Genomic DNA, 24720 nt, shown 5'->3' on the forward strand with positions numbered 1-24720 from the left:
CAGTTATTGAGAAGGTACTTCCCACAGGAAGACACATGCACTGTTCCTGCACGTGGGTTTTTTCCTACTCTCTATTTGATATAATGACTGAAACTCCGTGTGTTTACTGGTATTTATGTTGTTGGCCTGATAAATGTGCTCAGTATTTGCATTTTATAGATATTGTACCTTTCCCCTGTATTTCACAAGGAGTCTGGTCTTCTGTTTTTATAAACAGGCACTGTGGTTTCTACTAAGAAGGAAGAGCTCATTGCAATTCTTGATCATTTTAACATCCAGGTAATTGCTAAATTTCTTTTTCAGATTGATTAATGAAACTATCATTTTATTGGTGTGATTTTTGCCTTTGACAGGCATATAAGTAAATAAGGTTGCTTCATGGTAAATTGATAAGAATATATGTGCTCCATTTTTAGTGCATTGATTTTGTTAGCATAGTCAATATCTTGTTAAAATATATTTTAATAATGGTATAAAATTTCTGTGCAGTATAGGGACTTGCAGATCTCATTTTCAAGAAGTCAGATATAATTAAGGTCTAGGGAAGCACAGCGAAATGTGTTTCTTGCTTCCTCTTCTTTCCTTTTGAAATACAGACTCACTGTGTAGCTCTGGCTGGCCTGGAACTCGCTCTGTAGATCAGACTGAGATCTTCCTATCTGCCTCCCCGCCCAAGTCCTGATGAGCACCGTCACACTGAACTGTAAGCATTTTTGAAAGCAATAAAAAAGCACCAGCATTAACTTAAAGAAGGTGTTTTTAAAAACATTGTTTGACTTAAAAATTGAACAGTTGTCACTTTTAATGTTAAAAATGAGAAGTGTCTATTTTTTAATTAGTTCTGTATAATTAACCTGTATTATTTTTAGTATCATAAGTTGCTTTGTTGCTAGTAACATAGTTGTTATTAAGGAAGTACTCTGAATCTTTCAAAGCAGAGTATGTATTTAAAACTTTTTCATCTTATATATTCTGGTAGCCAATTGTATTTCTGCTTAAGCTATTATTTAAAATGATTTATGCTCCAAATGTTTAATGATATAGTTCCATTGAATTTTCTATTCTCCTCACAAAGTTAGAAAGATAAATCTTAAAGCACTGCTGTGAAAAAACAGTACTTGCCTGATCACTGATCTGATTACTTGATCTGATCACTGGTAACTGGACTGAATTTTCTTTGTGTATTGAAAAGCTGCATAATAGGGGTAAGGACAGAGTTCAGATAAGAATGTAGGAAAGCTGACTCACATGCTGTGTATTTACCTATATTATCCTTTGATGTTGGTATCATTAGAGCTATATGAAAGTGAAAAGCCTACTTTTTCTTTTTTTGTTGTGTGCTTGCGTGTGTGTTGGGTATGCATGTACATATGGGTGTAAGTGTTGTGTGGAAAGCCAGAGTTGACATTGGGTATCTTCAGTTGCTCAACTCTTTTTTGAATTAGGTTCTCTTGCTGTACCCAGAGCTTACTAATTCCAACTAGCTAGCCAGCTCTCCCTGTCTCTGGTTCCTAAATGCTAGGGTTAAAGTTGGCTGGCCTTGCTGACTGACTTTTTACATGGGTTCTGAGGGTCTGAACTTCAGTTCTCATGCATGCATAGCAAGTGTTTTCCCCACTGAGCCATTTCTCTAGCCCCTGAGAAACCCAGTAAAGGCACATGGGAGGCTTCTTGGGCTTGTAACTTCTGTAGTAGAATGCTGAATGACAATGTATTTTGGTATTGTTCCATTTTGAAGCATTATTTTGTGTTAAAAATGTGTAACATTGCTTTTAGTATTTTAGTCCTAGTGCTATAAACTTTGCCTAAAGCTTAGCTTTCTTGATTGACCACTGGTCTTTTATAATGTAAAATTGGTTTAAAGCATTAAAATGGAATATTTTCTAATGCCCTTTTAAAAAAATTCTTTCAGGTGGACAATCCAGTTTCTGTTTTAACACAAGAGATGAGCAAACAGTTCTTACAGTCTAAAAATGAGGGAGACAAATACAAAGTAAGAGAATGAACTAAATACAAACTTAACTAAGGTCATGCTTTCGGATACATAGAAATTTGCTCAGATAATGGGTACTAAGAATTTTTTTTTCTCTTCAGAATCACCCACTTAAAGTAATATTGTAAAATAAATTTAAACATTGCCAAGTAAGATGTACTTATAACTTTTTTGGTAGATCTTTATATTTTTAATTTGACTTTTCATTCTTAAAGAATAGATTATTATTTTTTTCAAATGACCTTTAAAAAAATACAGTGGAATGAATTGGCCACTAAATTTTAAACCATTTAAAACTTTAAAGCTAAAGAATTATTTGATTACTACTAAAACTTAGTGTATAATCTTCTGAATGTGTTTTGATACTTCCTATTCTAGAAATTTTAGATTCATTCAGATCAAAGATAGGAATGTAATGTCATTTTTACTTTGAAAGTAGAATGTATGAAAATACAGGAATTCTTTTTTAAATTTCCAAGGTGTATTATTTTCATGCTTAAAGGTATTTTTTTTCATGAGGTATTAGGAGCTTTTGCACTTGACTGTGTAGATGTGGACATAACAGGTTCAGTAATTTTAATGTAAAATAAAGTATGTTCTCCGTGTTTATGTATATGTGCTTACATTTTTATGCTTTTTATGTAATTGATTTAAGAGTTTGGGGGACCATTGTTGTCCCCCTCTTTGTACAGAAAAGCCTAGAAAATCCTAAGTGTACTTTTCTTTTTGTTGATATAGTTCTTCATGAAAGCAACCCAACTTGAACAGATGAAGGAGGATTATTCATATATTATGGAAACAAAAGAAAGAACAAAGGAGCAGATAAATCAAGGAGAAGAGGTTTGTAAATACTGTAAATCTTTTTGATATGAGCTAAGTTCCTAGATTACTTAAGGTAAAAGTATCAAAATTATATTCCTGTGTATAAATCTATGTCTTCCTAAAACGAATGGCATTTTTTTAGCACACTAAATTATATGACATTTAATTTTTATAATTAGGGAATTAATTTTGTTTTGTAATAATGGATATGTGTGTCTTTTTTCATCTTTTAGACGGGTGTTTTTTTTTGTTGTTGTTGTTTTTTTTGGTTTTTCGAGACAGGGTTTCTCTGTGGTTTTGGAGCCTGTCCTGGAACTAGCTCTTGTAGACCAGGCTGGTCTGGAACTCACAGAGATCCGCCTGCCTCTGCCTCCCGAGTGCTGGGATTAAAGGCGTGCACCACCACCGCCCAGCTTTTAGACAGTTTTAAACTAGAAGATAAGGTCGTATCTTACCTTTCATATCCCTTCTTGTGTAACTAATTGGTTGTACAAGGCATCACTGATTCTCACTAGAAGTAGTTTGGAAATGTTACATAGTATGTATTTTGTTGAGTACAAGCCAACCCGCAAGCTGAAGATAAAACTGGTATGACTCTGTAGTAGGTGGCTGATCACACCAGCAGGATAGTGGCCTTCTTTAGACATCCAGTGGCTTGTTAGCTGCTGTCAGACCGTACCTTAACATTTTGGCCACCAGGACAAATTGTTGGAATCTTTGAATTTTTAAATAATTTCTACCAGTCGTGCCCTGTATCAGTCTGTTTTAAATAGAATTTTGAGTTGCTTTTATGTTATCTAATGGGATTACCAAGTAGAAAGTTGGTTATATAAATTAGAAACATCGGAGTAAAATCTGATCTTGATAACATTTTTGAGTCCAAATACATAATATATTTTATTTAGATCACTAGGAGAGCAGGAAAGGCAGACCCAAGTCTGAACTATGAGAGGAAGCCATATAAGACAAAGCAAGAGAGATTTGAGAAGTGGTTATGGCTGAGAGATGTAGAAATTGACAGGACTTCTCACTATTTTAAGTTGCAGAGTCTTCACAGATGTTTATGGCAGGTCAAGTTTCAGTAGGGAGAAAAACAGGAGCCAGATCTGTAGAGTTAGAAAATAGAGTAAATACAGATAGTTTTCATGAAACTCGGTGAGAAAGGAGAAATGAGATTATAGAGTCCAAGACAGCTAGGGGATAGAGATGACCTTTTAGATAACCAGGCCACCTCCTTTTTGCAGCAGTCCCTGCAGATAGCTACTTTAGAATGCTGAAAATTGTTGAGTGCTGGCTTTGATAACCTCTGAAGGCAAAGGCAGGGAGCTCTAGTGAAGAAATCAGGAGGCAGGGAAAGTAAGTTTGGAAGGATTTCGAAGTAGATTGAAATAATCTTAGCTAAGGAAGGTAAATTGGATTGGAAAGGGAATCAGAGTAAGATTACAGTATTGAGGCTTGATTGAATATAGAAAACGTGAATGACGGGGACCGTCCACATAGGTGTAAAGAACATGCGCTCTGGGACCCACTTAATACCCTGTTTTCATGACATATTTTGTATTTGTTTCATTCGTTATTAAAAGAAAATTAGGACTTGTTTGATGGGGGAATACATTCTTTCTCTTTTTAGTATCTTTTGGGTACTTATTATGTTTATCTGGAAAATTAGGCTTATCTAGCCTTTAGAGAGGAATTAAGAGTTAGGGATATTTAGATAGGGAATTAAGCAGGAAATGAAAAGGAAGCTTGAGGACTTGTGTGATAGTGAACTTGTAATGCTTTGCTCATAATAGTTGATCATTTTTATAGTGCAGCACTTAGCAAAATTATTATACTTAGCACAAGAGTACCAAAAGACTAAAGTCTTTATTTTTACATTAATGATGTCATTTTTTAAATAAGCATTTGTGTGGTACCAGTTTAGGCCTTGTCTTAAATAACATATTTACAGAATATTTCCTTCTGATGTTTATAAAAATAATCTTTTTCTTTTAAGCGACTTACTGAACTAAAGCGCCAGTGTTTGGAGAAAGAGGAACGTTTTCAAAATATTGCCGGCTTAAGTACAATGAAGACTAACTTAGAGTATTTGAAACATGAAATGGCTTGGGCAGTGGTAATTTTCACTTTTTTTCATCTATTTTCATTTGTAAATTCATAACTTTTTTGTAATTCATAACTTTTTTTGTAATAATTTTGTATATGATTGCATTTCAGGTCAATGAAATTGAAAAACAATTAAATGCTATTCGAGATAATATCAAAATTGGTGAAGAGCGTGCTGCCAAACTTGATAGGAAAATGGAAGAACAGCAGGTACTTAGAGGTTCTTACAAGGATATAATCAGTTAGGTCATGAGACTACTGGTGCTGGTTTTGATCTACAAACTGTGTATTATCTGTACGTAAGTCTGTTAAACTTGAACCAGTTTTGTAATTTTCCAAAGATTATATATAGCAGCTGCAGCTATTTTGAAACAGACCTGTATTTGTCTATAATTCTGTCTGAGCCTTGACTGCTGACTTCTCGTGCATGTGGACAGTAGGATTTTGTAAAGGAGTTGAAACATAAAACACTTGAAAGAAAGAGAGATACTGGAGTAACTGTCTGTAGATTCACACTAAAGTGAAGCATTAGTGAACCGAAGATACTAGAAGTGAGAACAGTTTCCAGAGAAACTTCAGGGTGCTATGATTTATGATCTAGAATCTAGATTTCCTATTTGTAGAGTTTGTGTTAGATAACTTGTTAGGGTTGTTCAAGTGTAGGTCAGTGATTTTAGTATACTAACCGGCTGTGGAGCTGCACATATGGCTTCCAGCACTGTCATGCCTAAGTGGAACTTGTAGGAAGGCCGCTTGTTTGTTCCTGGCTACTCAGCCCCAAAATAACCACACAAAAACTATTCATTAAATTACTGCTTGGCCTATTAGCTCTAGCTTCTTATTGGCTAGCTCTTAAATCTTAATTTAACCCATTTCTATTAATCTGTGTATTGCCACGTGGCTTACTGTCAAGGTTCCGGCTTGTCTGTTCCCTACGGCTACGTGGCATCTCCCTGACTCTGCCTTCTTTCTCCCAGTGTTCAGTTTAGTTTTCCCCGCCTAGCTCTATTCTGCTATGTGCAGACCCAAGACAGTTTCTTTATTCATTAACCAATAAAAGCAACACATAGACAGAAGGACCTCTGACACCACGAACTCGTAGCTCCTTTGATCTTTATAGGTAGAGCTTCTTACAACTTCTCCACTCTCCTTTATCACCTGTGTGTAGGTATGTAAAATACGTTTGTAAATCAAACATTTACTGATACTAAATTATAAAGGAATTTTTGTTTGTTTTTTGGGACAGGGTTTTTCTGTGTAGCCATGGCTATCCTGGAACTAGACCAGACTGGCCTTGAACGCAGAGATCCTCCTGTCTCTGCCTCTTGAATGCTGGGATTAAAGGCAGGTGCTACCACTGCCTGGGAAAGGAATTTAACATAATTCTTCAGTGAACATAAAATTTTACCTTAAAGACTAGCGCAAATTTGTATAATAAGATGGGTGGTTTTTTTTTTAACCTAAGTAATTAAATCTTTAGCTCTGTATTTGATACTGTGCTTCATACATTTTTAGTGTTTTTTTCAGAGATGGTGTCCTAGGTTTATAGTCATCAGTGCTGAGAATGCCACTTTATATAAAAATACACAGTACAAAGTACAGTATGAGTACAAAGTAGCAGAAAGCTTTTTAGAAGGCTCATTTTAGAAATTTGTTGGAAATACTGTTCTAATCTCAAGGAATTTTTTAAGCAGTGTTTTGTTTTTGGAAATGAGGTTTCTCTGTGTACCCCTGGGTGTCCTGAAATTCTCTCTGTAGACTAGGCTGCCCTTGAACTAACTCAGAAATCCTTCTGTCTCTGCCTCCCTAGTGCTGAGATTAAAAGTGTGTGCCACATGCCTGCCTTAAGCAATGTTTTGGTGGTTTGTTGTTGTTTTTTTTTTTTTTTTTTTTTATGAAACTGGAGTCAGAAACTCAGAGCAGTTTTTAAAAGTAAGCACTTTAACACAGTAATAATCTAGAGATACAATAATTTGATATAAGCTACAGAATGATGGAAAGAAAATATTAATGTTCTTGTTCTCCTTAATTAAGCCATTATGTTACTCTAACTTTATGTATACAATAACAATTCTTCAGTTTATAACAAAACTCCCAGACCTGAGCCGAGGTATAATTTAGACAGTGTGGGTGTTTACGTGACATAATGGTGTATATAGTGCAAAGTGCTCATATTGTGTTGAGAACCAAGCCTGCAGTGAAGGTGTGTGATACAGCATGGGCAAGTACTACCAGAAACACCTTAAGTTCATTATGCATTTGATTTTCCTTTCATTTTGTTCATTCGGGAGCATTTTACTATTAAAGCATTGATTTTTTGGGCTCACATTCTATTACATGCTGCCACATGGGGTACAGTTCAACTTAAGAAGTAGTGCTTTATAAGATGGCCTTCCTCGTCCTACTCTGTCGTTTTGGATTACTTATGTCTGGCTCTTCTACACCCTACTCTGTGTGTCATTATGGTTTGTGTCTGGCCCTTATTTATCCTATTCTGTCATTGTAGATTGCTTACGTCTTAGTATTTTATTCTCCTTTGCTTAAGGAATTTCTGCCCAAGCGTGGTTGAAATTTAGGATGTAATCTTCCCCAGCTTACTGCTTCTTGCCTGTCTTCAAAGCAACAGATGCCTTTACTTTAAGGGTTCTATTGTTGATCCACCTATGGAAAGATAGTAGCCGTGAATGGTGTATTTGCTTTGCCATCTCTAGGTAAGGATTCTCACTCCCTCTTCAGGTAATAAGTGGAAGTTCAACCCTTGCCACCATTCTCACCTCAAATTTTGTTTCTGACATAATAGCCTAAAAATTTTTCTTGAAATATTTTTATCCTCTTTGCCTTACTTCTCAGATTGTCTTCTCAGATTGTTGTAGAAAAAGTTCTTAAGTACTTTCCTTGAGAAATACTTCCTAATCTAATAATGAAACCTAATTTGAGTATTAGATGCTCATCTCTTTTCAAAAGCTAGTAGTTGTGAAGAAAGCTATAGGACTTTCTTCTGTGTAAGCATTTGGTATTTCTGTAGTAAAAGTATAAACTTTTGGAGGGTAAGGACCATCTTATAGTGATAGTTATATCCTTCCTACCATTTATCTTTTAAAATTTATTTGTATGGGTGTTTTTCCTACTTGTGTGCTTGGTGCCCATGGAGGCCTGAAGAAGTTGTTGGAGCCCCTTGAACTGAAGTTACAGATGGTTTTGAGCTGCCTTGTGACTTCAGGGAATTGAACCTGAACCCTCTGTAAGAGCAGCAGGTGGTTTTTTTTTTTTTTTTTTTGGTTTTTCGAGACAAGGTTTCTCTGTAGCTTTGGTGCCCGTCCCGGAACTAGCTCTTGTAGACCAGGCTGGCCTCGAACTCCCAGAGATCCACCTGCCTCTGCCTCCCGAGTGCTAGGATTGAAGGCGTGCACCCCCCCCCACCCCCCGGCAGCAGCAGGTGTTTTTAAACTGCTGAGCCATCTGTCCAGTCCCCTTCCTAACCTTTTACCCTTTTTTTTTTTGTTGTTTGTTTTTTTTCAAGACAGGGTTTCTCGGTGTAGCTTTGTAGTTTGTAGCCTGTCCTAGAACTTGCTCTGTAGACCAGGCTGGCTTTGAACTCACAGAGATCTACCTGTCTCTGCCCTGCCTTCCTACCATTTTTTTATGCAGCACTTTTAACATGACTTTATTATTGTTTGTAGACTGACTTTTGAATAGAAGGTTTCTGACAAAAGAGTATATCATACAAACTTTGAATTTTTGTTAACTTGATAACAATTTTTTAGCCAGACAATGGTGGCTCATGCCTTTAAGCCCAGTACTTGGGAGATAGAGGCAGGTGGATCTCTGAGTTCAGTGCCAGCTTGGTTTACAGAGTGAATCCCAGGACAGCCAGGACTACACAGAGAGAAACCCTGTCTTGAAAAACAAACAAAAGAAGAAGAACAAAAAAAGGAAACCATTCTTTACTCCATCATCCTTAGTTGCTTGCCTTGTTTTTCCTTTTCCTCCTCTAGTCTCTTCTTCATCTACCAAGCTCTAATTTTGTATTCCTCTTGTTTTATTGTCTTGTGTTGAATTACAAGTGTGAGCCACCGGACCCAGGTGTCTTTTGTTAAGCTCCAAGGTCAGAGCTGAGAGTGTGATGCTAACACATGGCCCACAGAGACAGGCCTATGTTGGATTCTTTATAGAGGAATTTTGCTAGCTTCTGATTTAAATGGCACCTCCCCTCCTCCTGTCCTTCTAATTCTCATTTTGGTCCCATAAGACTTTGTATTTGTTTTATTATTCAAACTTTTCCTGTAAATTTCCTGCCACCTTGCCTTCAACAAGTTTGAGGATAATCAGATACCAAGATGTAGATTTGTACATTAGCTTTACTTTAGAGGTTTGAGTTATAAGCTATGGATTATGGTATACATAGCTTTTCTACCGATCATCTCATTTCACTTCATTATGTTCTCAGTTGAACTTGCGTTATTTTTAACTTCTGGAGTAGATACTGATAACTCTGCACATGCTCTAGCGTCCTTCCCTATAGCTTTGACCTCAACTTATATCCAGGTGCATTTTAATTAACACCCTTCCTGTTGCTAGCATAAATGCTTCTCCTTGAACCATCCTGACTTTGCCTGGCATACCTACAGTTTCTTTTTCTGTGTTTTTATAAGTATAGATATGACTACATGGTATTTGGCTTGTGTGTATTTTGTTACGTTGTATCTTAAATCTTTTTCATTTAAAGACACTATTTCTTTGTATACTCAGGATAGCATCTATTGGATAATTAAATGAGTCCAAATTGAATTATATTTTTGTATTTTATGTAACTGATTACCTAACTTTTAACTTTAAAGGCTTCATCTCATTTATTTATTTGTGTGTGTGTGTGCGCATGTGCACATATGTGCACATGCATGTAAGCTATGGCATCCAGAGATGCCTTGGGTCATGCCAAGAGGTCATAGGACAGCTTAAGAGAGTCAGTTCTCTTCAGCATATTGGTTCTCAGGTTGAACTTTGGTTGTCAGGATTGACAGTGGGTGCCCTACCTGTTGAATAAAATTAATTTTATTGGACTGTGATTGGGCCATATTTTTTATGTTTTTCTTGTTATTGAAAGAAAATAATTAGAGTATTTTATTTTACTTAAAGGTCAGACTTAATGATGCAGAAAAAAAGTACAAAGATATTCAAGATAAACTAGAAAAAATTAGTGAAGAGACAAATGCCCGAGCTCCAGAATGCATGGCTTTGAAAACAGACGTCATCGCGAGGACGAGAGCCTTTAACGATGCCGAGGTGGGAGGAGTCTTCTAAACGCAATGACTGCTGTCTTAGCTTTTCCTTGTCTGCTATTTTTTAAAAAATAGTGTTTTTCTACCTGGATCAAAGTAAACATGTTTTATTCCCTCATTAAAAAAAATGTTGTTTCAGCCGGGGAGTGGTGGCGCATGCCTCTAATCCCAGCATTTGGGAGGCAGAGGCAAGCAGATCTTGGTGAATTTGAAGTTACCCTGATCTGCAGAGTGAGTTCTAGGACAGCTAGGGCTACCCAGAAAAACCTTGCCTCAAAAAATAACCAAACCAAATGTTGTTTCAAGTGATGATGGGTGTATTTCAATGGAATGTTTATGTATTTCTACATGTTAACTAATTTGTTGTTTTTTTTTTTTTGGTCAGGTTTTGTATAACCGTTCCCTAAATGAATATAAAGCATTAAAGAAAGATGATGAACAGCTTTGTAAAAGAATTGAGGAGCTAAAGAAAAGGTAGTACAGTAGCCTGGCATTTCCACAGTCGCCTCTCTGTAATGATTAGGCATCGTGAGTGGTGCATTTTCTGTATTGATGTTAATGAAAATTCGCTACAGTGACTTCTACTGTTAAATGTTAGGTTGCATTTAGCCCATTTCCTACTTTTGTTTTATTACTCTCCTTAGCACTGATCAGTCTTTGGAACCAGAGCGCTTGGAAAGGCAACGAAGAATCTGTTGGTTGAAAGAAAAAGTACAGGCCTTGCAAGACCAGGAAAGTTCCGTCAATCAGGAGGCTGCACAATTCGAACAAGTTATAGAAAAGGACAAACAAGAACACGTCCGGATTAAGTAAGTTCACACCTTCCACTTCCTGAATATTGTGTAGTTGTGATGTATTAGAGAAAACAGCTCTTTTTGTGATAGCAGTAAAGATCCTTTTGACTTGGTTTGTTTGAGTCAGATCTCACTACATAATGCCTCTGAGTGCTGGGATTAAAGACTGCAGCACCACACCCAAACTGCTGATAGAGATGTATTCCAATTCTTTTTCTAAGACTTTACTCATGTTTTAACAGTTTGTGGGGTGCTTGTTCCATTGCTCTTGCAGCACCTGTAATGTGAGTTTTGAGGTCTGCTGGCTGCTTTTGTCTGGTAATTCAGTTTGTAAATAAAATGAACCCACATTTTTCATGTAGTAAGGTTATTGATTAACATGGAAATATGGACAAAACCCTAATATTTTTGTATAACTTAGTACATAATATATTTCCTTTTTCTGCTTTTATATTTTAGGAGAGAAGATTTAGATGTGAGGCATACACTGACCTATAATCAGAGACAATTGAAAGAACTGAAAGATAGTAAGACTGATCGACTGAAAAGATTTGGTCCTCATGTTCCAGCTCTGCTGGAGGCAATAGACGATGCATACAGGCGGAGACAATTCACTCATAAGCCTATCGGCCCTTTAGGTATATTGTCATTAACTTGAGTTCTTAGTTATAGGAAGTATTCTGTTTAATAAGCTATCTGGTTATGTATTAACTTTGATTAAACTAAGGGGTTTGGGTGGTGGTGTGGGACAGATAGTCTGATGTATGTCATCTTGAGTTCTTAATCCTGATCTTCCTGTCTGTGTCTTCTGAGTGCTGGGACTACAGGCATGTGCTACCACTTTTGGCTCATGTTTTTTAAACATAACGAGAAAATCACTTTAAATGCCTACCTTCCTTTTTTTAAAAAAAAATATATTTATTTATTATGTGTACAGTATTCTGTCTGTGTGTATGCCTGTAGGCCAGAAGAGGGCACCAGACACATTACAGATGGCTGTGAGCCACCATGTGGTTGCTGGGAATTGAACTCAGGACCTTTGGAAGAGCCGGCAATGCTCTTAACCTCTGAGCCATCTCTCCAGCCCCCCCCCCCCTTTTTTTTTAAGAACTAAAACTGAGAAGGGAAAGAGAATTTAGGGAAAGAATATTAATCAGTTAGCCAACCTGTTGCCATGAATACGTAAGAGACAAAACAAAAGCAGCATTCCTCTCAGATTCATGTGCTTCCTATAAATGTCTTCCTTCTCATTTGTTACTTCATTTAAACAATCTGATCTCCAGTCATCTCCTAGTTTCAAAGTCCATGCTAATGTGTTTTCATTTATTTCTACTTAGGGTTTCAGAAACTTTTGTCACGTTCTTCTAGGTAGTGATCTCTGTGTAGGACTATATGACTTAAATATTTATGAATCCTATAATTTTTTTTAATGTGTGTCTGTTGGGGGGGGAATCACTTTTAGGTGCTTGCATTCATCTGCGGGATCCAGAACTTGCATTGGCCATTGAATCTTGCTTGAAAGGACTTCTGCAAGCGTATTGTTGCCATAATCATGCTGATGAGAGAGTACTTCAGTCATTGATGAAAAAATTTTATCCGCCAGGGACCTCTCGACCTCAGATAATTGTTTCTGAATTTCGGAATGAGGTATATGATGTGAGACTCAGGTAATCAGATAAATACTGTCTCTGGTTTTGCTTAATCGTGTGCACGATTAAAAAGGTATTTCATAGGATGCTTAAAGAGCTATTTTCCTCTCATAGGGACAGTAAAGGTAAAAGAAAATAAATGTATTGAGTTCCAAGATTGAATTTTGATTCCTTGCTATCTTCACTTTCATAAATCCTTATCTGGGTTTGTTTTGTAAGTCTAATGCTACCTGATTTATTTTTGAGTAAATTTGGATGCCAACATATAGTTGCCTTTGTTTCTTTCTAAGCATTAGTTAAATTTATATCATAAGATATAGGTGTAATTCAAATGAGGGGGTCATTAAGTTGTTGTGGTTGGTCTTTTTTTTTTTTTTAACTTTACTCTTTTGGGAGCTTCTAAGTAAATTATATGGAGTCTTAATATTACTTATAAATGCCTGGTCTTACCTTTTCCAACTTTTCTTAAATTATCCAGTCTGTCTTTTGCCTCTGTGCTTTTCCCTTTCTCTTACTTCTGTAGATCTTGCTTTCACTCTTACTCCATGGCTGGCTGTGTGGCCAGGTGACTGATCCTTCTCTGTCCTCTTCTCCTTGTTCTTGCTCCTCCTCTTGCTTTCCGAGCCTTCTTCTCCTTCTATTTATTCTCTCTGTCGGGAGCTCCTCCTATCTTTTCTCTTGCCTTGCTATTGACAGTGTAGTTCTTTATTAGACCAATCAGGTCTTTTAGACAGGCAGAGCAAAACAGCTTCACAGAGTTAAACAAATGCAACATAAAAGAATGCAATACTTCTTTGCATCATTAAAAACCAATGTTCCACAGCATAAACAAATGTAACACTTCCCAAACTAATATTCTACAACATTAAGTCATGTGTTAGAGAGATTGGGAACATGGTAAATAACTAGTCCTTTAATTAATGAATTTGTCTAAGGACAGAAACACACCTGAACTGGTGGCCTGCTTGCCTGATGGGTTCCAGATAGGGAAGTTGGAAGCTGTTTTACAAAGCTGTGTGAGGGAGAATGCCTCCTTGTGCCTGTTATATTGTTTGTTTTAATGAAGGGTTTATTTCATTTTTAACTAATGGGGTAGGACGTCTTGAGGTTTGTACAGATGAGTACAGGTCCCACCGAGCTAAAAAGGGACATTTGATTCCCTGGAGCTGTAGTTAAAGACAGTTGTGAGCCATTTGATGTCAGTGCTGGAGTCCTCTGTAAGAACAGCAAGCACTTGAGCACTGAGCCACCTCTCCAGCTCCCTGTTTAGTCCTGAACAGTTGTGTGGACTGTTCTGTGATTTGCCATGGGGCCAGGTGACCAGGAATGCTTATCACTACCTGGCTGACCTGGTATTTTCCAACCAATGTGTTTCCAGAGATAGCAATATATAGCAGCTCTGACTTACAGTATACTGTGGAAGGGTATGAAGGTAAACTAAGTTTGTGCAGTATACTGCTAATTTTTGTGGGGGGCAGCGGATAATACAGTTCACGTGCTAGAATGAGGGCATTGTACTGGAGTTGTAGGAGGCTCGGAAATTATGCCGTTGAAAAGTCTAAACCAACTCCTGCAAATCACTGAGGAAGTTGACTGATACTCCACTTAAAATATACAACTGTGGTAGCTGCAGTGGTTTTTGTTAATAATACGGCTTTATAGTTGTCAGTAAGACTGTCTTTATTAAGACTAAAGTAGTTAAGTTTTTGAACGTGCAGGTGTGACAAGGAGGAGAGAAGCAGTTGAGGGTACTGCTGAGAAATTATTTTGTAGAAAGTGGAGCCTGGGAGAAAATGTAGCTGGCTTTGTAAAATATTCACGTTTAACAGGCAGAGTCTGAGAAAAAGTTTGTATAAGATTGTGAAATTATAGAAATTATAGTTTAATAAAACAGATGTGGGTGACGGCAAAGTCAGTGTGTTGTTAGCTGGCATCAAGTCTAATGTGATAAAGTACAAAGTTGTTGAAGTAGTGGAAAGATCTAAATTGTAGTATTTTTATTGTTGGCTGGCTATTGATAAGAGCCTTTTTGATATGATGGGAGTAGGTTTAATAATTTCTAGCTGTCTTAAATGTACTGAAGAGGACTTGTGCATATGTACGAACAACTATTAGAACATCAACTGTATCAGATACTTAAGATGCATTTTATTTGTTTATGAAATGATTGTTGGTGAGCGAGTTTTTGGAATCTGCTTGACTCAGTAATGGGCTTGCAGCTGTGTCCAGCTTTTTATATGGATGTGGAGGATTTGAACTCATGTCCTCATCCTTGCAGATATTAAGCATTGCTGAACCATCTCCAGTTCCATTTATTCAGTGAAATAGTTATTCAACTATTTAAAATGTGTTTTTATTATCTAACTTTTATGTTTGTGTACAGTTATAAAATAAATTACAACTGCTATTATCAATTTTGAGCATGATGGTTGTGTGTCTGGGTTTAAATCAGTATTTCCAACTTTAAATTCTAGCCTGCCACTTAAGTATCCTTAGGATGTTAGGGAACTTACTAAGCTCTCTGAAGCATCCTTATCACAAAAAATAGAGAGGATATGTTATAGTGGTTGTTAGGACATTACATGAGCTTGTATTTTTTAGGTGCTTAGAGCAGTGTCTTCACACACTGTTTTAGTGTACTTGTTCAGTAAATAAATAAATCTCTTACAGACATGTCTTCAAATTATTAACAGATATTTCATATTCTCTCACTATAGTCTACTTACCCATTAAATTGCACGATTTTGCTCTTTTTTTTTTTTCTGTTTAAAGTTTGTTAAGTTGCCCTCTCCCTGTGTTTTCTAGAGCTGCTTACCATCCGGAGTTTCCAACTGTTCTGACAGCGTTAGAAATAGACAATGCTGTTGTTGCAAATAGTTTGATTGACATGCGGAGCATAGAGACAGTGCTGCTGATCAAAGTAAGGCAAATGAGTCAAACTCTTCATAACTGAACTTTTTCGTAGATATGTTTCTGTTGTTCCATCATCACATGGGAAAATCTATAGGATAATATAGAGTTGGTTGTTTGTTCCCCAAGAGACTTGTTACTTTGGGGTATTTGTAAAGTATTTCAGAAATACATTATTATTTTGAGAACTATTTCCATCTTTAAATAAAAATACTAAAATTTTCTTACCAGTAGATAAAATTTTGAAGTATATCCATGAGAAATATGTTGACAGTGTTTTTAAAATTACTTTCTTTTTTATTCTAGAATAATTCTGTAGCTCGTGCAGTCATGCAGTCCCAAAAGCCACCTAAAAATTGTAGAGAAGCTTTCACTGCTGACGGTGATCAAGTGTTTGCAGGTCGTTATTATTCATCTGAAAACACAAGGCCCAAGTTTCTAAGCAGAGATGTGGATTCTGAAATAAGGTTTGATTAAGTTAGCTTTATTTTCCCACTATGCTTCTTTGGATTCTATTTTCTTTAACAGCCTTCCCATAGGAATTCTCTCAGGGAAGTATTGTGATTTATCTAAGTGTTTGGTCTTAAAAGTTTATTTCACTTGATGTGGAATTTAGCATATATTTTGACAGTAATATTGAGTACCAAATACACAGAATGTCCTCAACAGCTGATATACACACAGTGCCTCCTGTCCATAAGCTGTAAGGACACTGTACAGAGTGGAGTGCTTCCTTGGGCAGCACGTGTACTGGAAAGACTAGTTCACGCCTGTAAAAGAATGGATTAGAGATTTGAAGCAGTCCATGTGGAAGAAATGGAGCTGTATTGCTGCTCACTGTTGAGTCACAGTGATTTTTTTTTTTAAGCAAGAGTTCAGCATGCTGAGCTACATTCAGACATAACCTTCCTTATTTGTCTCATATATAGACATTGTTTGAGAAAACAAGAAAGATCAGTTGACACAGCTAAAACATAGGCCTAGGAGCTGAGTGGTGGTGGTGCATACCTTTAATCACACCTGCGAATCAGAGGCAGGCAGATCTCTCTGAGTTCAAGGCTAGCTTGGTCTTCAAGAGCTAGTTCCAGGACAGGCTCTAAATCTACAGAGAAACCCTGTCTCGAAAAACCAAAAGCAAAAACCCAGGCCTAGGAAAATAAGGCTGGTACAGAGTGAGTTGAAAAGTTAAATCAGGAGGGGGAGGTGGGAGTGCATGTTAGTCAAGGAATTGATGGGAGGAGGCAGAAGCAGATGGATCTCCGAGTTTGAGGCCAGCCAGGACTACAGAGCGAGTTCTAGGACAGCCAGAGCTACACAGAGAAACCCAGTGTTCAAATAGAAAAACGAAACAAGCAATTGAGAAGTTAAAAGAGTCATGTCCTTAATTATTAGAGAGGTTTGCAAAAAAAATTTTGGTATCATTGATATCTTGAATTCCCAACAAAACTAATTTTCTTTGGTGAAGTGATAGGTTAGGCCTTAGTTAATGATTTAGTATATGTTTATAGTAAATTGGCTTAAGATAAAGATCTAGTGCTAGTGCTGTCCTTGCTGCTTGTGAGTTCTGGCTACCGTGTGCGAGGTCTCAGATTCACCCTCCAGCTCCACAAAAGAAAGGAAAGAGAGGGAAAGGAAGGGCGTCTGAAAAAACTGAGCCAAAGTCAAAGGATTCTAAGTTCTAAGTGACTTGCAATGTAAGGAAATGAGGGCTTTGTTGAAGTTTCTCGTTTTCAGAAGCTAACTAGTTTTCATGTGATTATTAAAGTAGCATGAAGTTATTATAAGGTTTTGGTAACTTTAAATAAAATTTCTTGATTAGTGTAGGAAAAGGTTGAGGAGAAAAAAAAACCACCAGGTGAATGTTGTGGCCCTTGGTTTAGTGTTTGATCCCAAAGCAGTCCCGTGAGGAAAGCACACATGATGTGTGAGTAGGTTCCTAGGGCCTGTGTGTTGTTGAACTGCATGAGGAAACTGTTTGATAGGCAGTGCTGAAGTAGCCTCCAGAGTTCATGCTTTCACTTGTTCCTTCAAACAACAACTACTTAGTGCTTGCCAAATGTGCTAAGGAGTGGTGGGTAGTTTATACGTGATCGGTACTGTGGAAACCAGCAAAGTGCAGTGCGGAATTAGAGACTGATGATCACTATTTGGTCGGAGTACATTCATCTCACACAAGCAACTTGTATACTTAGCTCGTGTTTAGTATATCTTATTAGGTAACAGATTTTCTTTATCTTGTGTAAACTAGTAAAGCAGAACACTGAAACTATAGCTCCATTGTTGCAAAGAGACCTTTCATGGTTGTGGCTTCTGCCTTTCTTGTTTTCCATCTCTGTGTCCTCTTTTCCCTCCACTCCCTACATATTCTTACCATTTGTTTTTCTTAAACAAGAGTTGTTAAACTATTCTGTTCAGTCTTGTCACCACCACCTGTGTGTTTGTGCATTTGTGCTCCTGTGCTCTTCCCAGCTGACCTAGCTGGTAAAACATGTGTCCAGAACAACATTTGCATTCCTGTAGTTGAGGACATAAAGGATCTTGTCCTGTTCATATTTAATGTTGCATATAGTCTGCTTGTCTTCTTTTTGAGGGATTGAATCTTTGTCCTGTTTCTGCCTTCACCTACCTTGATGCATAATTCCTGAAGAATAGAATTTGTATCTAATATTTGTTAATCAAATAAGTAAAACTTATGTTTAGATGATCTTTTGACATTTCTGCTAGTTTTCACTAATAACTTAGTAGCTTCATAAAATAATTGATAGGGTTATAGAACTGGTTTGATGGAATAGGGTTTTGTAACTAAGTTATTACAAATAAACTTCCTTGTTGTAAAAGAGCAAGGTATCTAATAAAAGAGTTTATTTTTTTCTTTTTTCTTTCAAGTCATTTGGAGAATGAGATTGAAAATAAAAAGGCCCACATAATAAATCTTCAGCACCATTTGTCTGCCCTTGAGAAGGATATTAAAAGAAATGAAGAACTCCTTAAAAGGTGCCAGCTACATTATAAAGAAATAAAGGTAACAAAAACAAATAATAGCCTTTGATTTTCAAAGTTAATTGTATAATTTTGTCATTCATTTTCTTAAATATTTTGGCCTCAATCCCCTTTGTATTCTTAGGCATAACTTTCTTTTATGGGTTTTATTAATTAGGGTTTCTATTGCTGTGGTAAAAGACCATGACCAAAAACAAATTTGGGAGGAATGGTTTTGTTTCGAGCTTAAAGTTCCACATCACAGTCCATCATTGAAGGGCAGGAACACAAGGCAAAAACAGGAGCAAGAGCTGATGCAGAAGCCACAGAGGAGTATGCTTACTGTCTTTCTCCTCATGACTTTCTCAGCTTGCTTTCTTAGAACATCCAGCCAATGGTGAGCTGGGTCCTTTTATATTAGTGACCAATCAGGAAATTGCACTACAGACTGGTCGGAGCATTTTCTTTTTCTTTTTTTCTTTTTTTGGAATAAAGAAAGAATATTTATTTATTTAATTTTATTTTTTTTTCACATTTTTTTATTTATTTTTACTTAAAAATTTCCACCTCCTCCCATTTCCCTCCCCTTCCCTCCTCCCTCTCCAGTTCAAAGAGCAGTCAGGGTTCCCTGCCCTGTGGGAAGTCCAAGGTCCTCTCCTCTCCATCCAGGTCTAGGAAAGTGAGCATCCAAACAGACTAGGCTCCCACAAAGCCAGTATATGTAGTAGAATCAAAACCCAGTGCCATTGTTCTTGGCTTCTCAGTCAGCCCTCCTTGTCCGCCGCCATGTTCAGAGAGTCCGGTTTGATCACATGCTCCATCAGTTCCAGTCTAGCTTGTTTTGGTGAGCTCCCTTTAGATCAGCCCCACCATCTCAGTGGGTGGGCGCACCCCTCGCGGTCCTGACTTCCTTGCTCTTGTCTTCCCTCCTTCTGCTCCTCATTTGGACCTTGGGAGCTCAGTCCAGTGCTCCAATGTGGGTCTCTGTCTCTAGCTTCATCCATCGCCAGATGAAGGTTCTATGGTGATATGCAAGATATTCATTAGTATGGCTATAGCCTTTGCTGGAGAGGATGTGTAGAGTAAGGGGAACACTCATCCATTGCTGGTAGGAATGTAAACTTGTGCAACCACTTTAGAAATCAGTGTGGCGGTTTCTTAGGAAATTCAGGATCAACCTACCCCAGGATCCAGCAATACCACTCTTGGGAATATACCAAAGAGATGCCCTATCATATGACAAAAGCATTTGTTCAACTGTAAGACTTTAAGACAATCCTGAAGCCATTTTTGACAATTCTGAATTCTCTCAGCCTCTGTGCCATAGTGCTTCCCCTCCTCCCCTGGGAACCAAGGACCTAACAGCTACACGCGCACGTACTCAGTTCCTGAACAATTACCCATATACGTATGTTTTGGTTCGGTCCCCTGGGAAACGGGGTCAAAATGACCTCTTACTTCATCTGATCTGGCAACAGCTCTCCAGTCATTTATTGGTAATAGCCTTTTCGAATAAGCAAATCAGAATAGTCAAAGAACAACCCCCCTTGCTTCTATGGCCCCTTTAAAAGTAGACTGTACCCGCTATTTGAGGTCTCTCGGCTTCCCGAATGCTGAGGGACCCTGTCATGACAGAATTAATAAAATCCTCATGCTTTTGCATCGGCTGTGGTATGTAAGGTGGTCTCTGGGGGCGACTCCTTCTTGGTGTTTGGATGCTAGAGTTCAACACAACTATGTTCATAGCAGTATTATTTGTAATAGCCAGAACCTGGAAACAACCTAGATGCCCCTCAATGGAAGAATGGATAAAGAAAGTATGGAATATGTACAGGGCATTTTCTTAATGATTTCTTACAGATGATCCTAGCTTGTGTCGAGTTGAGGCAAAACTAGACAGCACTAGTGTGTTGTTGTATCTTATCAGTACTTAAAGTTTGTTTTGGTTTTTTTGTTTGTTTGTTTGTATTGCCCTGCCTGTCCTGGACTTGCTACTTGGACCAGGCTGGCCTTGAACTCACAGAGAACTGCCTGCCTCTGCTGTCCAAGTGCTGTGATTAAAGGTATTTTCACTGCCCAGTAGTACTTAGAAATGAAAACAAAAGTTTTGGTTTTTGATTTGTACAGTTATAAGGTACCTGTAAATTTGAGAGAAAGCGTTGATAAAAAATGGTGTTATCCACCATTATTATAGTGCTTTTCTGAAAATACTTTTAACTGCATGGACTCCCAGATCTCCCAGGAATTATTTGGGTCTTTGAGAAGGACACTGTATTTCTACAGTGATCTTTCAATAATTTGAAACATTTGTTACTTTAGAGAAGCATTTTCTCTCATAGACTCAGTAGTGTGGTTATTTGGAATGCTAAGGTAGATTTCGTCTATCTTCTCTGCATGGCTGTGGGTTAGTAGTGAGAAGGATCATGGTAGAATGTGAAGCACTCTCACCTGGTTATGGAGGAATACAGATGTCTCCTTTGTTGACTGCTGCATCCTGCTGTGAGATAAGCGTAGTAGAGCTTCGTAGTGTAATAGTCTTGCAAGGACTTCCATTTTTGTTAAATTCTAAATATTTCTTTTTTAGATGAAAATAAGAAAAAATATTTCTGAAATTCGGGAACTTGAGAATATAGAAGAACACCAGTCTGTCGATATTGCAACCTTGGTAAAATGCTTTTCTTCCATTTAAATGTTAAAGGATAAAACTGTAACTTAGCTCTTTGGCTCACAAGTTTCTCTTTATTTTCCTTTTGATTTTTTTTTTTTTTTTTGGTTTTTCAAGACAGGGTTTCTCTGTGGTTTTGGAGCCTGTCCTGGAACTGGCTCTTGTAGACCAGGCTGGTCTTGAACTCGCAGAGATCCGCCTGCCTCTGCCTCCCAAGTGCTAGGATTAAAGGCGTGCACCACCACCGCCCAGCTCTGATTTTTGTTTTTTTTTGAGGCAGAGTTTCTCTGTGTTACAATCCTGGTTGTCCTGGAACTCATTTGTAACCCAGGCTGTCCTTGAACTCACTAAGATCCTCCTGCGTCTCCTTCCCGGAGTGTTGGGATTAAAGGTGAGCTCCACCACTGCCCTGTTCTTCTAACTTAGCAAAGTGTGTGCATCTAAACAGTATACTGAGAGCTCTGCTTCTCAGAGAAGCGCCTGGCATTCCCATGACTGGGGTCTGAGGGAGGTCAGGACTCTCTTTCCAGTCAGTCAGGGTTGATCTTGGATTTCTTTTTCCAGGTTCATATTCTGTCTCTGTCTCTGTCTCCATGTTTTTCTATACTGAAGTTTTCTAGCCTTCTATTTGTGACATCCAGTTACCCTTTTCTGGAGCACAACAAAGGAGCATGTGACTCACGTCCTATGTGATGAGTGGCAGCCTGTTTGCCACTTACAGTGAGCAGTGAGCAGCAGCTCTGGTTCCTGTGCTGCAGAGCTTTGGCTAATGAGGATTTTTGAGTTTTTTTAGTCTTGTTTCCTTCTTTTTATTCATTTATTTTACTGATAAACTACCTTTTATAAAAGCATAGGTTATATTTTATTTTTTTTTTACTTAGCCAATACCATATTGTCACAGAATAAATACTGATTTATACAACGTACATTTTGAAAGGAAGCTAGTAGATTATTTTACTTGACTGATAAATGCAATTCCTTCCTTCTTTTGAACTTTTTTGCCCTACCTTGTAAATTTTGGTTTAAGCATGAAAGTGTTTCATTTGTTTGTTTTTTATCGTAGCTCTGATTTTTTCTGTTGTCTTTTTTCTCCTTTTTCAGAGTATATGTATATATATTGTTGTTGTTATTGGATAACTTGTATTTAACTCTATGTTCTTTAAATTTTATCAGGAAGATGAAGCTGAGGAAAATAAAATAAAAATGCAGATGGTTGAGAAAAATATGGAACAACAAAAAGAAAACATGGAGAATCTTAAAAGTCTAAAAATTGAAGCAGAGAACAAGTATGATACAATTAAATTAAAGATCAACCAGCTGTCAGAGCTGGCAGATCCACTCAAGGTATCTGTACAGTTCTTTCTTTTCTGTTACAGCTTATTACCAACAAACTTAGAGATCCTCACGGGTTAGTTGTAAATATAAACATAAATTGTTGAATTAATCCAGTTATTACAAAATACTCTGCTCTTGACTTTAGAAAAATGATTAATTGGATCAAAACCTTTGTCTTTCAGAAGCAGCAACGGTAGGGGTGTCTTTGAATGCTTGTTTCGGTCTCTGCTGGAGACCACCTTAACTTAGATATTCATGAATTAGCAGCTGTGAGAGCCAGCTCGAAATAAATTGTGGTTTAAGCTGTTTATCAGCACATCGCAGTTAGATTTGAGACTGATTTCTTTGATGTGTTTTGGAACAGGGTCTCTCTGTTTTATTAACGTCTTGAACTAGGAGGTTAGTCGTTCTCTGCCTCCCGATTGGTAGGATTAGCGACTTGTGCCATCACACATGGCTCTGGGCTGTTTTCCTTTGACTTTTATTTTAAGCATATACTATTTGTGACTATATTTAGGGAAATAAAGTGAGGTGAATTAAATCAAACCAATTAATTATTTATATATAAGTTAATAAACTGAATTTCAGTTCTTATGATAGTTTTGCTATCCTGCACCTTATTGTTAATGCCATGCCAATGAGTAATTCTGTTTTCACAATTTAAAATTTCATTGATAAAGCACAGTTCACTGGCAAATGAACTGATTATTAGGGATGTACAATTTAGACATTAAAGTTTTTGTTTTTCTTCATACAAACAATACTGTTGGCTAAAATAAGAAAAGACAAGTCCTAGAGGAAATAAGTATCAGCCTACAAAATACCCAAGAATGAAAAATAAGACAAAGTTAGTATTTTGCCTTAAAATAAGAAAAGGAATGAAACTTTAAATGTCAAAAATTTGAATAGGTAAAATAAAAATTTGGTCTCAAGAATTGCAATAATGAAACTATAATAAAAGTAAGGTAACATTGAAAATCTTACACAGATAAAAGAATTGAACAGGGTCACTCAAAATATTAATAGTGATGTGCTAAAGCAGAATAGAAGAAGATTAGTAGATAAATTATTTGCCCAAGAGATTTAAAATTAGAAAGGAATGAAGAACAAACCATGTTTTGGGCTTATTTGCTCTTGATCTGCTTTGTATATGTTGCTGCGACAAACTCGGGACTTTCTTGTGCTAGCAATGCAAGCACGGTAGCTCTGAGCTTTCCCTCTCTGTGTCTATTATATTCTCTAGTGCTCTAATTTCTATTTTGAATTCTCTGTTCTTAATTAATACCTAAGGTCCAGCAAACACTGGAATTGGGAGTTCTTAACTAAGTTCAATAAAAGAAATTAAGAATTTTTTATCTTTGTTTTTTGCCTTCAAATTGTTGTAAGGTAGGAGCGTAGTTCTTTGGTAAACCTGCTTGTAATCAAGTACTAGCAGGAGGTTTTTTCCTCCTCCTCAGGATGTCATACCAGCTGTCAGTAACAAAGCCAAGATGATTTTCAAACAAAATAATTGAATTCCTAAGACTCCCACTATAATATGTTAGCAGCTGCCAAATATAGTGAACTTGGGAGTATACCCAGTATTAGTCAGAGGCGTTGTGGGGAGGTGGTGAGTGCACTCAGAACTTGGTGTATGGGTTTTTTTCCCTTGCTAAAAAGTGTAGTGGGCACTTTATCAGGTAAGTAAGTTGTCCCCTGTTCCCAGAGCCCCAGATCACCCACTTTTCTTTATAGATTATATGGTCTTTATTGAAATAGGATGAATTAAATCTTGCTGACTCTGAAGTGGATAGCCAAAAACGAGGAAAGCAGCATTATGAAGATAAACAGAAAGAACATTTGGATACCTTAAATAAAAAGAGAAGAGAACTCGACATGAAGGAAAAGGAGTTACAGGTTAGCCAATGGTTTGATTTGCTTTTCTTTCTTCCTTTCTTCCTTTCTTCCTTTCTTTCTTTCTTTCTTTCTTTCTTTCTTTCTTTCTTTCTTTCTCTCTCTTTTTTCTTTCTTCTTTTTTTTTTTTCGAGGCAGGGTTTCTCTGTAGCTTTGGTGCCTCTCCTGGAACTAGCTCTTGTAGACCATGCTAGCCTCGAACTCACAGAGATCTGCCTGCTTCTGCCTCCTGAGTACTGGGATTAAAGGCATGCACCACCACCGCTCTGCTCTTGATTTGCTTTTTTCATTTCAA

The 24720-nt window shown here is 37.3% G+C and overlaps 1 protein-coding gene across 2 annotated transcripts in view; it reads left to right on the plus strand.

Moving 5' to 3' along the window:
• The window catches only part of Smc6 (structural maintenance of chromosomes 6), a 58830-nt gene that overhangs the window by 18084 nt on the left and 16026 nt on the right, over positions 1-24720 (plus strand). The window contains exons 6-21 of one of the 2 annotated variants that reach the window (XM_075984022.1): positions 218-279; positions 1913-1993; positions 2732-2833; positions 4812-4931; positions 5033-5131; positions 10058-10204; positions 10586-10674; positions 10845-11009; positions 11454-11632; positions 12457-12661; positions 15449-15563; positions 15860-16020; positions 18440-18575; positions 21117-21197; positions 22371-22541; positions 24291-24428. In XM_075984022.1, the coding sequence (XP_075840137.1) occupies positions 218-279; positions 1913-1993; positions 2732-2833; positions 4812-4931; positions 5033-5131; positions 10058-10204; positions 10586-10674; positions 10845-11009; positions 11454-11632; positions 12457-12661; positions 15449-15563; positions 15860-16020; positions 18440-18575; positions 21117-21197; positions 22371-22541; positions 24291-24428 (2051 nt within the window). The remainder of the gene's footprint in view (positions 1-217; positions 280-1912; positions 1994-2731; positions 2834-4811; positions 4932-5032; positions 5132-10057; positions 10205-10585; positions 10675-10844; positions 11010-11453; positions 11633-12456; positions 12662-15448; positions 15564-15859; positions 16021-18439; positions 18576-21116; positions 21198-22370; positions 22542-24290; positions 24429-24720) is intronic. The other variant, XM_075984021.1, reaches the window with a different exon arrangement.

The sequence above is a fragment of the Microtus pennsylvanicus genome, chromosome 8, assembly GCF_037038515.1.
Source record: "Microtus pennsylvanicus isolate mMicPen1 chromosome 8, mMicPen1.hap1, whole genome shotgun sequence".
Classification (NCBI taxonomy): domain Eukaryota; kingdom Metazoa; phylum Chordata; class Mammalia; order Rodentia; family Cricetidae; genus Microtus; species Microtus pennsylvanicus.